The sequence below is a fragment of the Rutidosis leptorrhynchoides genome, chromosome 3 (assembly GCF_046630445.1).
Source record: "Rutidosis leptorrhynchoides isolate AG116_Rl617_1_P2 chromosome 3, CSIRO_AGI_Rlap_v1, whole genome shotgun sequence".
NCBI lineage: Eukaryota > Viridiplantae > Streptophyta > Magnoliopsida > Asterales > Asteraceae > Rutidosis > Rutidosis leptorrhynchoides.
The window spans coordinates 453,333,243-453,352,320 of record NC_092335.1 but is presented as its reverse complement, the minus strand read 5'-3'; the positions used below and the strand labels follow the sequence as shown (position 1 = coordinate 453,352,320).

Below are 19,078 nucleotides of genomic sequence, written 5' to 3'. Positions count from 1 at the left end.
GCTCGATTTTTATAGGCATGTGGGCTGGAACTGGGGCTCATGCGATCGCATGGATTTATGCCTTCCAGGCCATGCGATCGCATGGCCAGCTGGGGAGGCTCATATTTGGTTGTTTTCTTCTGCCGACGGTTTTATAAATAAATATAATATATTAAATAATTATAAGAATTATTTAAATATTATATTATATTTATGTGCATAGTTGACTTGTAATTTTTAGTCCGTTGCGTCGAGCGTTGAGAGTTGACTCTGGTCCCGGTTCCGGATTTTCGAACGTCCTTGCGTACAATTTAATATCTTGTACTTTGTGTTTTGAATCTTGTACTCTTGTAATTTCGAGACGTTTCTTATCAATAATTGGAATCTCTTGGATTGTATTTTGTACTTTTGAGCTTTTTGGTCGTTTGCGTCTTCAATTTGTCGAATCTGTCTTTTGTCTTCACCTTTTATTATTTAAACGAATATCACTTGTAAATAGAACAATTGCAACTAAAAGCTTGTCTTTCTTGAGGAATAATGCTATGAAATATATGTTCGTTTTTAGCATTATCAAATATTCCCACACTTGAGCGTTGCTTGTCCTCAAGCAATATCGTCTTGAAATACTAGAATCACTTCTTTATTCTTCACACTTTGTACATCAGTGATTTCTATACGGCGGTATAAACAATGATAGTAACGATAGAACCATGGTTAAAGGTGGGTGTGTCATCCACAGTTGCCTCGGGTTTAGGTCAACGACACTTGCAATCAAATAGCCGATTTACTTTCGGTTTCCAAAGCAAAGTGCACATTTGAAAGGTGGTTTACAGTCCCACATGACTATGAAAATGTAGATCCTTAAAGAAATTGGATCTTTATGAAAATATTTGATCTTTTGAAAATTCAATCTAGCTTTTACCCTAGATAAGTTTTCCGGAATAACCCTTCACCGGTGTTTGCAAATTATTTTTGTGGGTTTGGTGGGTTTCAGATTTGAAAATTTTAGCTCAAAACTTGCGGTTTTGTGTCACCCACTTGCTAACCTTGTATTTGGAAAGCAACACGTCCAGTTTACTTGTCCCGTATATTACCTTTCGATAAACTACCGTCCGGTTGTAAAGGAAAGCGTTGAACAAGCAACTGTTAAGGCAATGTCCCCTGACATGCTTTTAATTATGGTCTATAACGTGTCGGACGCAATTACTATCCTTGGTAGGAGCAATAGTAAAGCTCACCCTTATGATTTTTCGGTCTGGCACAAGGTCCTGTCTTTGACCACTATGCAACCACCGTTCTTACGGTTGACACCCGATTTGGTTCAGGTGACCTAATGAATTCCAGGTGAATTCCTAGGATTTTACGTTCAATGGTAATGAACGCATTGAAAATGGGTTTTCAGAAAACAAATCGGTTTTAAATTGATCAAAATATTTTCTCGTTCAAGCTCGAGTTTAGATATCATCGAATTCCATGAGTTTGTAATTCTCAATCTTTAAAGTCAATCTCAAGAATTGAGTAATATCAGTCTTAAAAGCTGATTTTTAATCTTTAAGGAGATTATCCTTTCTGGGGGTCTGATTCATTAGTCTTATCAAGCTAATTTGCACGGCGCCCTCCTCATTTTACGAGACAGATCCTCTCATGGTTAGGATAAGTCTGACCACTTGGCGACCCTGTTTGATGCTGAGGTCCGTGGATTTCCTGCTGATTTTAGAGATGACTTTTCTAGATTTTTCGTCAACCTACAGCTGGTCTGGACGACAACTTCTTGACCTAAATCAAGAAGCGCGTGTCTTTTTCGGAAGACTTTACTTCCTTTTAATGATGGAATTGATTCATCGTGTAGATCCATCTCTTCTTTTCTTTCATCGGGTAAAATGGTTTAGTTTAGTCCAAAGCAAAAGTATTTTCAGTTATTTGTTACAGATATATGTGACATATGTTTAAGATAACTTGGTAAATTTTCCCACACTTGGCTTTTATTTTCCTTTTTATCGTCCTCTATTCCATTTTAAATGTATTTCAACATTTTGGTTTGTTTCTCAATTTATGTCCTTTCAGAGGTTACAATAATTTCGGTGTTAACACCTAGTTTTATCGTTCATAAATATGTATAAACATGATTTTGAGTTCATTTAATTAAAAATTTTGAAAAATTTTACTAGAATTGGGTAGTCAGTATATAAGACTAGGGCTGTTCTTTATTATCAGAGAGCACTAGATTCTAATACAACTACTACGTTACTAGTATTTTTAATGGTAACCAAGTGTATAAAGATAAAAATTTTAAAAATCCGAAAGAATTTAACCCCTTCCCACACTTAAGATCTTGCAATGCCCTCATTTGCAAGAAATCAGTACAATTTAAATTATTGAGGGTGATTAGCGTAGAAATGATTAAATTTTACCAAAGTTTCCAAACATATTGGCGTTTGTTTGCTGAATGATAAATGGTGCATATCATTTGTTCATTTCGTCTGTTGTTACATCACATTTATTTGTCATCTTGTCGTCAAAATTAGTAGCTTTTGCTAAACTTAATGCCAGTCTTTGAAAATGCGCTGTTTTACCCTGTTTTGTACAATCGACAATATACATACATACAAATATAATTATGAATGGCAATTTGAAATGGGACTTAATATCCCACTTTCAAATTCTAAATATGAAATATTAGTACATAATAATAATAAAATAATAAAAATTACACAAATATATCCAATAACATAAGTTTAAACATGAAAAAGTCAAAAGATAAAAACATAAAAATCATAAAAATAACCAAATGGAACTAAATCAGTCTGGATAGGGGTTCCAGTTCATCTCATCGGGTGGGTTCCATTGTTGGTTATAGGTGTTCTGATAGGCTTGGTTATAGTCATACCGGTTAAAGGGTGGTCGGATATCGGGGCTATGTGGCGAAAAATGAGCAGGTCGAGTAGGTACATAGTTATTTGGTACCTGATATGATAGCTGGCTCATGATTTGGTACTGATGAACTAACCAGCTATCGTGTTGGCGTCGCCTATAATCCTCGTATACTCGCTCGGAGTTCCACTGCTCATACATACTATGTCTTGCCGCGTTCGTCATTGCTTCCTCATCTATACGAACGTGGACGTCAAGAATAGCATCTCGAAAGACATCCCTAATGTCTTCCGCCTCCTCCATTTCCTCGTCTGAGCCTCTCTCTACCTGAGGATGAGATCCCTCATAGGGTACTGCCTGGTTACGTCTACTTTTCAATACCTTAGCACCCACATAAACTTTCAATCCTAAGGGCTCAACCTGTTCTCTACAAATCTGTAATGGACCCCCTTGGTTCCTATCAACACCTAAATACTCTCCAATGAGAGTAACAAAAATACCTCCTCCTATTATACTCCCGTCGTGCATTCCCTCTACCATTTTAGATAAATAAAAAGCAACACAGTAAGGGATATTGACAAAGCTTCTAGGATTCCGAATACACTTTAGGTAGAATAAATCATATAAGGTAATTTTTTCTTTATTATGACCTCTTTGTGTAATCGAGTTAGCCAAAAATCTATGAATAATACGAAGCTCGGCTCTGTCAATATGTGTATAGGAGTGTCCTCCTGCTCGTGTAAAAACATCAAAATGTGACATACGCCTCCAAATGGCGTCAGCGTCAAAGTTACTATCTACCCGTTCACCATAATGAATCAAGTTTGTACAATCGGGTAATAGCAACTCACCAGGAGTATATATCTGTAAGGCCCTGGCCATGTCCAGCATGGACATTCTGTACATCCTACCGCCAAGGATAAACCTAAGAAATCTTCTATCATCTATTCTAACTATATTTGTATCAAGTGATACAGTACTCATCAACTCAACACACCATTCCTTATATACAGGTCTACGAATGGTGAAAAGACGTTCCCAATCTGTAAAAGAAGAACTGCCATACCTTTGAACTAAAAGCTGTCTAACACGGTCAGCTAGATGGACCGTTTCCAAAGGGGCCCAATCGATTACCCTTGGCACGTCTACATTTTTTGTTACCAATTTGAATTTGTTCCTTTGATATGTCTCGTAATCTCTCCATCTTCTATCAAATCTCAGATTAGGATGTAGAGTGTGCTCAGGAATCGTTGGGAATTCTACTGGCGGCCTCATTGGGAATACTATGAATTCATCAACAAACTGTACCGGATCATAATAAGGTATGTGCTGATCAGGCTGTTGTTGTTCCTGTTGTAGTTCTTGTTCGTGTTGCATTTCTGGTTCTGGTTCTGGTGCTGGTGCTGGTCGTCTAGATGATGATGCTCCTGAACCTCCAGTATCGGCTCTCTGTAAAACACATTAAACACAAAATTTGTGCATCCAAATATGCATTAGTGTTAGCAAAATAACAACTTAAAACAATTACTATAACATGTTAAATCAAAATTAAACTTATACACATTTTCACAATTTTTCACAATTCTACACTTTTCAAATAAGCACATATGAAAATGTATACAAAATTCATAAGCATTTAACTCAAATAACATGTCAAAATATTCATTACTAATAATTAAACAAGTCTCAAATGGCAAATATATCAAATTAATCAAGTTCATGAATTTTGGACTTAAAAAGTCCACTTTAATCTCCAAAAATCATGTTTAGGATCATTGTTTGGATCATTTAACTATCTAAACATGTTACACTACTCAATTTAGCAATAATTCATGATAAAAATCGGCCATAACCTGTTTATATCAAAAAGCCCCAAATTGCTCAAGAACACAAACCCTAGATTTCTAAAAATTTTGAAGTTTTTGGCTTCAAATCATGTTAATTAGCATCAATCTAGGTTATACATGCATAAAATACTAACAATTTAACACTAATTACATTAGAAATTAACAAAATTGCATTAGGTAAAAAATTGGTAATTATCACAAAAACTAGGAATTTATAGAGTTTAGGGGTGTAATTTTTACCAATTTGCTGAAGAATGAGAATCTAGGCATGATTAGAGCAAGAAAAATGACGAATTACGGTGAATTTTGGCGAAATTTGGTGAAGATTTGAGAGTTTTTTCGGGTGTATGTGTGTGTTTTGTGTGAAGAACAGACCCGCTGCTGTATTTGTTTCTGACCTGCATTTGGTCCCCATGCGATCGCATGGGTTCCAAGTGCAAACCCCATGCGATCGCATGGGGTGCCGGCTACAGTGATTTCTGACTTTTTTTTTTTATATATATAAAACCTTATACTTTATAAAACTTATAATTAATTAAATTTTAAAAATTTGGTTTCCTTTAGGAGCGAGGGCGTTTCGGATCGTTGTCCTAGTCTGTCCCTCGGCAAAATTTTAAAATTTGTCAAATCAAAGCGCGGTTTTTTAAAAGTAAAGATTTTTGGGTTTTTTAAATGTTTTTGGCATACTTTAATTCAATAAGATTAAAAATAATGATAATAAAAGTTCTCGTCCCTCCCTCGAATAAAGCAATTTCGGTTTAAAGACCTAGTCTTCAACTTACGACGAATTTTAAAAATCATATTTTTAACTTAATGAGATAAAGTAAATTTTTGTTTTTAAATTCACACAACTTAAATATAAAATTCAAAATTAATATTAAAAATTCACACCAAACTTAAAATTTGAAATGCTTAAAATTAAAAATTCATATTTTAAAAATTAAAAATTCACACCAAACTTAATTTAAAAATTCATATTATAAATTCTCATCAAACTTATATTAATTTTTCAAGTATTTACAATTTTAAATATATTGTTTTTACAAAGTTTACAATATTAATTTAAGATTTAAATATTAATTTTAAAAACATGGTAAAAATAAAATTAAAAATCTTTTTGGCTTTTTATCCCACTTTAATCAATCAAATATTATCAAAAATATACGCCCCTCTTTTCGGTAAAGTAATTTCGGTTCCAAGACCTAATTTAACTCATGACGAATTTTTAAAATATTTTGGGTTGATTGATTAAAGATATTTATACCTTAAGAATAAACGTTAAATTTTGCAGTGATGTAATAAATTTTTGAATGATATCTATAATTTCGGTCGCCAAACCTAATTTTATTCAATACCAATTTAATACTTTATAGCGAACAAATTAGCGTTTATTATCAAAAGGTTAAAAATAAAAAAAATAAAACTGTATAAACATACCTGTGAAATAGATTTCTTAGTTATATGATCTATCCCATTCATAAGATAGTCGGTTTAATTGGTTTTCCATAGCTACATAGGCGTAACCTCGAGCATTCAGTGTCTTTTCTTCTAAACATATGAATGGTCCGTCTCTGCATAAAGTAACAAATTCGGTGTTTGAATAGGTTTGATTATTTGAACATTTACCTCCATGTGACCATTTTCCGCATTTGTGACATCTTTCTAGGTGTCGTGCTCTTCTTTTCGCTGCGGATTTTGATTTTCCTTTACCAAATTGTAACTTATTATCTTCGCATCTGGATTCTTTTCTAACTCCGTCCATTCTTTCTCTGATTACTGATACTATTTCACTCGGAAGTGTGTCATTATTACATTTAGTGATCAAAGCGTGTAGCATTAGACCATGGTTTAGTTCACAGGCAGTCTTCATTTCGTAAAAACCTAAAAAAAATTAAAAATTCAGAATGGGGGGAGAAGACTAGTTCTTTAGGGTCTGCTAGGGAAAGACCATTCGGGTTCCATTTTCGAGAACTACACGAAAACAGACAATCTAAATCTAACAAAAATACATATTATCCTTTAAAGACTTGAGTCTCCCCACACTTAGTTAGCTGTGGTGTCGAAATTGTGATTAACTTCGTTGTCGACTTCCATCGGACTATCTATGTAGTGTTTAACTCTGTGACCATTAACTTTAAATGTAATCCCATTTGAATTTATTAATTCTATCGTTCCGTATGGAAAAACTCTTTTGACTATGAATGGTCCAGACCATCTTGATTTCAATTTTCCAGGAAATAGCTTGAATCGTGAATTGAAAAGAAGAACTCTGTCTCCTTCCTTAAATTCTTTTGAACTTCTGATTCTTTTATCATGCCATTTCTTCGTTCTTTCTTTATAGATTAACGAATTTTCGTATGCTTCATGTCTTAATTCTTCTAATTCGTTTAGTTGATTTAATCGTAGACGTCCGGCTTCATGTAAATCAAGATTACATGTCTTCAAAGCCCAAAATGCTTTGTGTTCAATTTCTACTGGAAGATGACATGCTTTTCCATAAACAAGTCTAAAAGGTGTGGTTCCAATTGGAGTTTTGTAGGCTGTTCTAAAAGCCCAGAGTGCATCCTCCAATTTAATGGACCATTCCTTCGGATTTGATCCTACGGTTTTCTCTAGAATACGTTTTAAAGCTCGGTTGGTATTTTCAACTTGTCCACTTGTTTGTGGATGATATGCGGTGGAGATTTTATGAGTTACTCCATATCTTTTAAGAACTTTCTCAAGTTGATTATTACAGAAATGAGTACCCCGATCACTTATTAAAGCTTTCGGTGTTCCAAACCTTGCAAAAAGACATTTTAAAAAGTTGACTACAACTCGTGCATCGTTAGTTGGGAGAGCTTGTGCTTCCGCCCATTTAGATACATAATCAATGGCTACGAGAATATAGAGATTATTATGAGATTTTGGAAATGGACCCATAAAGTCAATACCCCAAATGTCAAATACTTCACATACTTGGATGACATTTTGTGGCATTTTATCACATTGACTTATTTTTCTGGCCCTTTGACAAGCATCACAGGATTTGCAAAGAAGGTGTGCGTCTTTGTAAATTGTAGGCCAATAGAATCCAGCATCATAAACTTTTCTTGCTGTTAGTTGAGGCCCATAATGCCCTCCTGTTGGTCCTGTGTGACAATGGTTTAATATTTTACTGGCTTCATTTCCAAATACACATCGGCGTATTATTCCATCGGGACAACTTTTAAACAAATGTGGATCTTCCCAGAAATAGTGTTTTATATCACTGAAGAATTTCTTTCGTTTTTGGTACGATAATCCTTTTTCAAGGAATCCACAAACTAAGTAGTTTGCATAGTATGCAAACTATGGGATTTCTTTATAATCTATCTTCAATAGATATTCATCAGGAAAGTTGTCTTGTATGGCCGATTCATTTAGAACTTCTAATTCGGGATTTTCAAGACGAGAAAGATGATCAGCGGCGAGATTTTCTGCTCCTCTTTTATCTCGGATTTCAATATCAAACTCTTGTAAGAGTAAGATCCAACGGATTAATCTTGGTTTAGCATCTTGTTTTGAAAATAGGTATCTAAGAGCAGAATGGTCGGTATAGACCACCGTTTTTGCTAGAACGAGATATGATCGAAATTTGTCAAAAGCAAAGACAATAGCAAGGAGTTCTTTTTCAGTAGTTGTATAGTTCGTTTGTGCTCCTTGTAACGTCTTACTAGCATAATATATAGGTTGAAATCATTTTTCAATCCTTTGTCCTAAAACGGCTCCCATTGCAAAATCACTTGCATCGCACATTAGTTCAAATGGTAGATTCCAATTTGGTGTTATCATGATCGGTGCATTAGTGAGTTTCTATTTAAGAATATTAAAAGATTTGATACACTCATCTGAAAAGATGAATGGAGCATCCTTTTCTAGGAGTTTATTCATAGGAGTGGCAATTTTAGAAAAATCTTTTATGAAACGTCGGTAAAAACCGGCATGCCCTAGAAAACTCCTAACTCCTCTAACATTGGTGGGATGTGGAAGTTTAGCAATTACATCTACTTTAGCTATATCCACTTCAATTCCTTCTTTTGAAATTTTATGACCAAGAACGATGCCTTCTTTAACCATGAAATGGCATTTCTCCCAATTAAGTACTAGATTTGATTGTTCGCATCTAATAAGCATTCGTTCCAGATTAACTAGACATGATTCAAATGTATCACCGAAGACTGAAAAGTCATCCATGAAAACTTCCATGCATTCTTCTATCATGTCATGAAAAATCGCCATCATACACCTTTGAAAGGTTGCAGGGGCGTTGCAAAGTCCAAATGGCATGCGTTTGTAAGCAAAAGTACCATAAGGGCACGTGAATGTAGTTTTCTCTTGGTCCTCGGGTGCTATTGGAATTTGAAAATATCTGGAAAATCCATCTAGAAAACAATAGTAACTATTTCCGGCTAATCTTTCCAACATTTGATCTATGAAAGGTAAGGGAAAGTGATCTTTTCTGGTGGCGTCATTTAATTTTCTATAATCAATACATACACGCCATCCTGTTACAGTCCTAGTAGGAATAAGCTCATTTTTCTCATTTGTAATGACAGTCATGCCACTCTTCTTAGACACGCATTGAACTGGGCTTGCCCATGGACTATCAGAGATTGGATAAATTAGACCTGCATCTAGCAGTTTAATAATCTATTTCTTAACTACATCTTGCATATTAGGATTTAGTCTTCGTTGGCGTTGCACATACATTTTATGACCTTCTTCCATAAGGATTTTATGTGTGCAATACGAAGGACTTATTCCTTTAATATCATGAATCTTCCATGCAATGGCTGTTTTATGAGCTTTCAACACAGAAATGAGTTGTGATTTCTCATTTTCAGTAAGAGAAGACGATATTATTACAGGTAATTCAGATTCACCATGTAAATAAGCGTATTCCAAATGGTTTGAAAGTGGCTTTAACTCTAATTTCGGAGGTTCTTCTATCGATGATTTATATCGATATCTGTCTTCTTCTTTTAGCATTTGAATTTCTTCTGTTGTTGGTTCATATCCGTTAGCTATAAGTGTAGCTAACATTTCAGCTTCATCAATTGGTTCATTACCTTCTCCTAAAGAACATTCTCTTGTTCCTTGTAATTCTGGAAATTCTTCTAATAATTCTGCATGTGCATCTATAGTTTGAATATAATAACATGTATCATCTGCAGATTGTGGTTGTTGCATTGCTCTATCAACTGAAAAGGTAATACTCTCATCCTCTATACTTAGGGTCAATTTCTTACCGAACACGTCTATCATTGCTTTAGCCGTGTTTAAGAATGGTCTTCCTAATATGAGAGGAACTTGAGAATCTTCTTCCATGTCCAGAACAACAAAATCTACTGGAAATACTAAAGTACCAACTTTAACTAGCATGTTCTCCATTATCCCTCTAGGATATTTTATTGATCTATCGGCTAGTTGTATACTTATTCTGGTTGGTTTCAATTCTCCAAGGTCTAGTTTAGCGTATAGTGAATATGGCATTAGATTTATACTAGCACCTAAGTCTGCCAATGCTTCTATTGAACTAAGACTACCCAGAAAACATGGAATTGTGAAACTTCCTGGATCAGATAATTTTTCTGGTATCTTATTCAACAGCACTGCTGAACAATTAGCATTCATAGTAACAGCCGAGAGTTCTTCCATTTTCTTTCTATTTGAGATTAGATCTTTCAAGAATTTAGCATATCTAGGCATTCCTGAAATCACATCAATGAAAGGAAGATTTACATTTATCTGTTTAAACATATCCAAGAATTTGGATTGCTCGGCTTCAAGTTTCTCTTTCTTCATTTTACTCGGGTAAGGAAGTGGTGGTTGGTATGGTTTAACATAAGGTTTAGCCTTAACTGTGTTATCTTCATTAACCTTTTCAACTACCGGTTCTTTTTCCTTATCTTGATCAGGTTGTGGTTCTTGTGGAGTAGGAATAGCTTCATCAGAAGTTACAGGTATTTCAGGTGGTTTAAGTGTTGTACCACTTCTTGTGGCAATGGCTTTAGCTGTTTCATTCCGGGGATTAGCATTTGTATCACTAGGTAGACTTCCCGGTTTTCTTTCACCTATTAACCTTGCTAGGTTACTTACTTCTTGTTCCAGATTTTGAATAGAAGCTTGTTGATTTCTAAATGCTTGAGCATTTTGTTCATTGGTTTGTTTTTGAGATGTGAAAAATTGCGTTTGAGTTTCAACTAGCTTCGTCATCATATCTTCTAAATTCGGCTTTTTATCATCGGTTTGTTGTGGTGGTTTGTTTTGAAAATTAGGTCTTTGCTGGTTGTAAGTATTATTGGATACTTGTTGATTGCTAGGACCTTGTTGGTTGTTGTATGGAATATTTCAGTTATAATTCTGGTTTTGATTGTAAATCGGTCTTGGCGGTTGATAATTATTCTGATAATTATTTCCAGGCCTTTGGTTTATGTATGAAATATTCTCTCTTTGTTCCATTGTTAATTCAATACTGAGACAATCTTTTGTCAAATGTGGTCCTCCACACTGCTCACAACTAATTCGTATTGAGTGAATATCTTTAGTCATCTTTTCCATTCGTCTCTCGACAGCATCTATCTTTGCGGAAATGGAATCTAAGTCATGGCTAGAATCGGCTCTAGCTGCTTTAGATGATCTAACGATATCTTTTTCTTGGTGCCACTCATGTGAGTGGGAAGCAGTGTTATCAATAATTTTGTAAGCATCAGTTTCGGTTTTCTTCATAATAGAACCACCAGCTGCTATATCTATGTCTTTTCTTGTAGTGATGTTGCATCCTTGGTAGAATATTTGTACTATTTGACAGGTGTCTAAACCATGTTGCGGACATCCTCTTAATAACTTTCCATATCTAGTCCACGCCTCATATAGAGTTTCATTTGGTTTCTGTGTAAACGTAACAATTTCTGCTTGAAGTCTTACGGCTTTAGATGCAGGAAAGAATTGTTTAAGAAATTTTTCAACTAAAACGTCCCATGTATCAATCGCCCATTCAGGTAACGATTCCAACCAATCTTTGGCTTCTCCCTTTAAAGTCCAGGGAAATAACATGAGATATATCTGTTCATCCTCCACTTCTCGGATTTTAAATAGTGTGCAAATCCTATTAAAGGTACGTAGATGTTCATTTGGATCTTCCTTCGGCGCACCACTAAATTGACATTGATTAGTCACCATATGTAGAATTTGTCCTTTGATTTCATAATCTGGCGCATTAATGTCTGGATGAGTAATTGCGTGACCTTGGCCAGTGCGTTTAGCTCTCATTCGGTCTTCCATACTTAAAGGTTCCAGATTCTCCATAATTGAATTTGTTGAATCGGAATCACTAGAGGATTCTGATTTAATGGTTCGTTCCTCAACAATCTCTGTTGGAATGATTGGTGGTTCTGGAGGAAAGTTTAGTGGTTCAGGATCTACGAATCGTTCCTGAATATTCTCCGGATTCTCAATTGTGAGGTCGGGTTCAAAAAATGGATTATCGAAAGTTTGAACTGAAGTACTTGGTCGACTGGATGACGATTCTAAAGAGAAATCAACGGCGGTAATATTTGCTAAATGTCTTGATCTAGTTACAGGTGGTGAACGTACAAAAGGTGGTGAACGTCTTGCTCGGTGCATTCACTGAATATCCTATTAGTTTTTAAAAGGAAAGAAAAATTATAATAAGTTATCCAATCAATAGACTTTTCTGATTTTGCCCACGTTTCGAATAGCCAAAAGATGCAGCAGAGGGGCAGGATTCGTTTGGTCTCAATATAATTGAGGACTGTTTGGCTCCAATAACCCGGTCCACGTACAAATCCAACTATTACTACGAACCAGAAAATTTTGATGTTTATCAATTTAACCACTTAAAATAAATTTTAGTAATTTTAAGAAATTTAGATAAGAAGTAGAATAAAAATCTATGTCCTAAAACTAGAATAGCGAGAAATAAGAAAGAAAAATAGTTCGTCGGAAAAAGGTCGAAAAAGAAAAATGGTTGAAAAATAAAAGGTGACGGAAAAATAAAAGAAACTTATAAAACTTAAAACACTTGACTAACCTAACCTTATTACTACAACTAACTTAAAATTATAATCGCAAATTGAGATTACTAATTGGAATGATAATTGATACATAGGAAAAAGTCGTCTAAAAATATTAAAGCTTACAGGAAAAACTAAATCCCAAATGGAAATAACTTAAAAAGGTACTGAAATCTAAAAAACTGTGTCGCAAAATTCTAAAGCACTTAAATCTTAGTCTAAAGAAAAAGCACTTAAGGAATTCTACGGCAAAGCCTAAAATTCTCGAAGTAAAAATAACTATGGCAAAGACTATGAATTAAAACTAAATATGAGCGAAAAATACAAAAGTTACGCTAAAACGATTAAAAAGGAAAAAAATATAAAAATATATAAAAAGTTGTAAAAAGTACAATTTTTATAAAAATATTATTTTTATATTATTTATTTTATAAAACTATTAATTTTACAATTTAAATAAACTAATTAAACTAAAAATACAAATTAATTAATATCTAAAATTAATTAATATAATAACTAAACCTAATTAGGGTTTAATATTAATAATAATTAATAATAATCCGTAATTAATGCTGTCGGCAGGTTCAGTAGGGCGTGTCAGATGGGCTCATGCGATCGCATGAGTCCTCAGTTGCCCAGCCATGCGATCGCATGGGCTAGGGTTTCGGGCCACAGAGTGGGCTGCTACAGTACAGGCCGAATTAAAATTTTTTTTTTTTTCAGTTTTTGCTGTAAAATATAAAATATATTTATTAATTAAATAAAACTTATATTTTTACAAAATAAAAAAAAATAGAAATAAAGAAACTTTATAAAACTTAAATATTTACCAAACTCTAAAAAAAATTATTTATATTTTTTTTCTTTTTTTTTTATATTTTCGAATATTTAAAACGTATTTTTATAAAAACGAATTTTAATAAAAGTAAAAAAAATCTTCTTTTTTTTTTTATATTAGCGTTGCGCTTCCGGCATTTAAGAGTTCCCCGGCAGCGGCGCCAAAAATATACTTGATGTTTCGCGAGGTGTATATAAAATAGCTTATATTTTTACAGGAAATACTATTAAATACGATACAATTTTACGCAAGATATTTATTTATTTAGAGAATGGATATACTTAAACCTTGCTACAACACTTATAGGCAGTGTACCTTATCGTACAGTAGTGTAGTTTTTAGTAAGTCCGGTTCGTTCCACAGGGAATCTTTTTAAACAAAGCTTAACGCTATATTAGTTTACTTTTATAAAAATACAAATATATATATAAGTAATATTATTATTATAAAGGGGGGTTTTTACCGTTTAATGACCGGTTTGTCGATTTTAAAACTTTAGTCGCAGTTAAAACCAAATGTAAAATAATAAATAAATACAAGACTTAAATTAAAGCGTAAAGTAAATAACGATAATGAAATTGCGAATAATAAAAGTGCGATAAAATAAACTTGCGATAATTAAAAAGTACGATAATTAAAAGTGCAATTAAATACAATAACAATAAAAATGCGATAATTAGAAGTGCAATTAAATATAAAATAAAGGAAATTAAATATGAAATAAAAGAATTATGCTTATTTAAACTTCCGTAATCATGATGTTTGACGTGTTGATTTTAGTTTTATGCCCATGGGTTAATTGTCCTTTGTCCTGGATTATTTAATATGTCCGTCTGGTTTTTGTCCATAACAGTCCATCAGTCATAAATATAAAGTGCGAGTGTCCTCGTCAAATTATCCTTATACCCGAAGTTAAATATTCCAACTAATTGGGGACTTAAACTGTAACAAGATTTTAATACTTTGTTTAATAATTACACCAGGATGTCGACTGAGTGTAATTCAAGGTTTTAATATTTTGTTATCAATTATACCAAGTGTCCTTGTACATAATTTCACCCCTGTTTTAATTATTCTAGTGGCTATTAATCCATTCCCGTATCCGGTTAAATGAACGATTATTCGTACATATAAATACCCCGCCCATCGTGTCCGATCGAGTGTATATGGTAATTTATAGGAACGCCCAATTGTAAATCTTTATATTAACATTAACAAACTATCATTTAGTTAAACAAATATAAAGCCCATTAATAGCCCATAGTCTAATTTCCACAAGTGTCGTTCTTTTGTCCAAACCCCAATTATGGTACAAAGCCCAATTACCCAATTTTAGTGATTAGCCCAACATCATGATTACTTCGTTTTAAATAAGCATAATAATAACTTAGCTACGAGACATTAATGTAAAAAGGTTGAACATAACTTACAATGATTAAAAATAGCGTAGCGTTACACGGACAGAATTTCGACTTACATCCTTACAATATTCGCTAACATACCCTTATTATTAGAATTATAATTAAAATTAAAATTAAAATATAAATTATAAATATAAATATTACGTATGAATGGAGAGAAGAGAAAGATAGATTGTTTTGTGGTGCACCAAAGCTCGATTTTTATAGGCATGTGGGCTGGAACTGGGGCTCATGCGATCGCATGGATTTATGCCTTCCAGGCCATGCGATCGCATGGCCAGCTGGGGAGGCTCATATTTGGTTGTTTTCTTCTGCCGACGGTTTTATAAATAAATATAATATATTAAATAATTATAAGAATTATTTAAATATTATATTATATTTATGTGCATAGTTGACTTGTAATTTTTAGTCCGTTGCGTCGAGCGTTGAGAGTTGACTCTGGTCCCGGTTCCGGATTTTCGAACGTCCTTGCGTACAATTTAATATCTTGTACTTTGTGTTTTGAATCTTGTACTCTTGTAATTTCGAGACGTTTCTTATCAATAATTGGAATCTCTTGGATTGTATTTTGTACTTTTGAGCTTTTTGGTCGTTTGCGTCTTCAATTTGTCGAATCTGTCTTTTGTCTTCACCTTTTATTATTTAAACGAATATCACTTGTAAATAGAACAATTGCAACTAAAAGCTTGTCTTTCTTGAGGAATAATGATATGAAATATATGTTCGTTTTTAGCATTATCAGTACTCATTTTCTACCAATATAAGGCAGTTGTTGACTCTCTGTGATGCAGGCCCTTATATGTGTACCATCGATACATCCGATGCAATTCTAAATGTAATTTCAACATTAGAGACGTAAAAAAATTAAATAAATAAAAGATGACGTTAATGAATACATTACCTTGAAATAGGGCATATATCTTTTGTCGTTCGTGATTTGAGGTGGTATTAGTTGAAAAGTTGGATCTTTTGGTCTTATAATGTCGCGTGCTAGACCTTGAAAACCTTTATCTCTACCAATAATTGCATTTAGAACCTCATGAAATGCTTGACTAATAGTCTCTCCTGAACGCTGAAAACGCTCCATAACATCTCTATTAGATAACCCCAATGCCAATGTATACATAAATATCCCCACCATCTCAAATGTGGACATTTTATCAGATGACTGCAATCCATAGTTTGTTTCAAGTTCTCCACAGAGTTTCCTAAATAAATCCGGATGCATTCTAAATGCATTTACACATCGTATTGGATGACCATTTAAAACTTCCATCACCCAAGCCTCGCCTGTTAGAGATGATGTCATGCACGGTTCCTTGTATATATATTTATAATAATATGCCGCAACAAGATCATTAGTATAGCACGAATCAAACAACAAATTAAAACAATGCCGTTTGTGTATCTTCTTGCTTATCTCACTATTCATATTAACCCTGTCAACAAATTCATAATACTACTTCAAACCAAATGATATTATGAATATACTTTCACTATCAATTCATTAACACAAAATATTCGCAAGTAGAAATTTTATATAAAAAATATACCAAATAACATCCAACTAATTTATGTCAACAACACACATAAGAAAAATAAAAATGTTTCAAAAAAATTATTTAAACTCAGAAAAACTATGCTAAAAGAAACTTCAGTGATTTTGTTTTCGTTGCAGCCACGCTAGCCTGGCATTATCACTTAGCATATTGATGAATATTTCTCTTTTCACCGGATCTTCAAATAAATCAATTGCAAACAACCACAAATCCCCTGCTTCTGTCATTAATCCTACATCAACCATCCAGTTAAGCTTTCCTACAGCAGCTCCAATAGTAAACTTAGTACTTTCATCAAGTTTGGAAGAATCTGCTTCTAATATCTGTAGAACACGTTGTTGCACCACACTACTTTGCGCTAAATGGTTCTTAAGCATTAAAGATCCTGTTGATTCTCTTCCTTTACGTTTCATGTTAGCTGGTTTGGGTTTAGTGTTTATTTTAGAAGTCATGTCAAATTTTTTAGCAACCTCACTTGGTACTGGTGCCGATGCAGTTTGTTGAATGGCTTCATTAAGAAGGTTGCTATAGAAATTGGGATCTTCTGTTTCTAAGTCCTCTAGATTTGAAGGCGTGTCATTGTTAACTTGATAAGCATTTGCATCAAAACCATAACAACATCATCATCCACAAGGTTCTCAACATGCACATCATTGATTGTACTTGAGTCCATTGAAGGCGCCATACAATTCGACCCACTAGCAACTACATCCCCAAATAACTGATCCCATTCGTCTTGTAGTTGTGCTGATGGTTGATTTCTTCTAATTGCTGCGTATTTAGAGTTTTCCTATACACAATATAATTGTGAATCATTAGTTAAATTAAATGAATTATATCATCATAACTTTATTTGTTGTTCAAATATTAAATAACTTATATTAACTTACCGTAGTTTTAGTTTTCCACCATTCATCATAACAATTAAGTTGCTTCGTACTTTCATTCCAACCAAGACCAGTCTCTCCGTTCTTCAGTGACTTCCAGAGGTTGTAATCCTTTCTCATACTATCATACTTGTTCTTTAGAGCACATTTACTGTTGAATTTATGTTTTATAGCTCTTTCAAACTCTGGTTGAAGGGATACCCATTTAAATGGAGAAGTTCGACCATGCTTCGTGATATATTTATTTAAGAACTGACAAAATTCCAAAACCATCTCTTTTGTCCAGTTTTCTTTTTTTGCATTGTCAGGTTTTGAGGCCATCTAACAACATTATGAGATTCGAATGATACTTTAATACTTAATTTAAACCAAATGATTATCTTAACCTTATAAAAGCACTTTACACCTAATTCCATTACTTTTAAAGCCTACCACCATTATTCAACAATTTATCACTATTTGAAATAACAAGCAGAATTATACATAAACAAGATTAAGTAGACACTGGCGCCCATAAGAGCCCCCTAGACACTGCCGCACGGTAATGGCGGGGGTCAAGGGGGTTGCGCCCCCTTGCGGGGTCCAAGGGGCAGCACCCCTGGCGGGGTCCAAGGGGCAGAGCCCCTGGCTGGGTCAAATGTCAGAAGTTGCCCAAACATATGAACCAATTAACTTATTACACAATTAGAACCGTTTGCAGCAGCAACAATCAAGCAGATACAAGCAGAATTATAATCACAACAGCAACAATGAAGGACAATTAAATACGAACTATTAATCATAATGAGTTGTAGGCAATCAACAAAACGAGCAGACATAGGGCACATACTTGCTGAGATATACATGATACCAAAATTTGGAAATACCTAGCGACAAAGTGGTTTGCAGATTATCAACATCTTAAAAACAAAATTTATAATCACAAGAAGTTAAGAATTATGGGTAATCCGTTTTTATTAATCATAATCATATAAACTTCTATTTGTAATTTGTATAAGCAATAATATAATTATATAAACTATTTACAGATTAACATGTTAAAAGCAAAATAATACCAACAATTATGAACTGATTAATAATCACAAAAGCATCAGTATATGATTAAGAATTGCAGACCACAGCAACATTTACAGAAGATTAAGAATTAGGGTTTACCTCAGAGAAGAATTGCAGAGGCGATCGTGAACAACTAGAAGAGTATCGATGTGATTAGATTAATCGGCTTTTATTAGGGTGAGATAACTAATTTACGTGGGAGATATCTATAATCTTGGAAGGGTTTTTAGGTAATTAAATATCCTAAAAGCTCTACATCGACCTCAAACGCTAGTACATATAGCGTTTAAAATAGGAGCTGTTTCTCATCTCAAAAAAGCTTTAATCTTCTATCACCAAACGAAGTTTTTTTTATTGTGTAGGAACTTTTTCATTAAATCTAAAAGCTAGAAGCTCCAAAAATCTCTAAAAATCTCCTTTCCAAACATACCCTACTTATGGTTATAAAAGTTAGTAAAAAGTGTAACTTACATTGTATTAACTATTAAAACTATGATTTTTTATTGTACAAACTATTAAAACTACAACTTTTAATCGTAAAATGTAAAATATCATATTTT

General features: G+C 33.7%; 2 protein-coding genes across 2 annotated transcripts; both read right to left on the bottom strand.

Moving 5' to 3' along the window:
- Positions 1–15,761: 15,761 nt before the first annotated feature.
- LOC139901564 (uncharacterized) lies at positions 15,762–16,325 on the bottom strand. The gene is made up of 2 exons (XM_071884259.1): positions 15,918–16,325; positions 15,762–15,845 (listed from the first exon to the last, which is right to left on the bottom strand). The coding sequence occupies exons 1-2, from the start codon at positions 16,323–16,325 to the stop codon at positions 15,762–15,764; spliced, it is 492 nt and encodes a 163-aa protein (XP_071740360.1).
- A 217-nt stretch (positions 16,326–16,542) lies between these two features.
- Positions 16,543–18,845, bottom strand: LOC139897983 (uncharacterized). Its single transcript, XM_071880702.1, has 3 exons — positions 18,618–18,845; positions 17,466–17,783; positions 16,543–17,365 (listed from the first exon to the last, which is right to left on the bottom strand). The coding sequence occupies exons 2-3, from the start codon at positions 17,781–17,783 to the stop codon at positions 17,135–17,137; spliced, it is 549 nt and encodes a 182-aa protein (XP_071736803.1). The 5' UTR covers positions 18,618–18,845; the 3' UTR covers positions 16,543–17,134.
- Between the last annotated feature and the right edge of the window lie 233 nt (positions 18,846–19,078).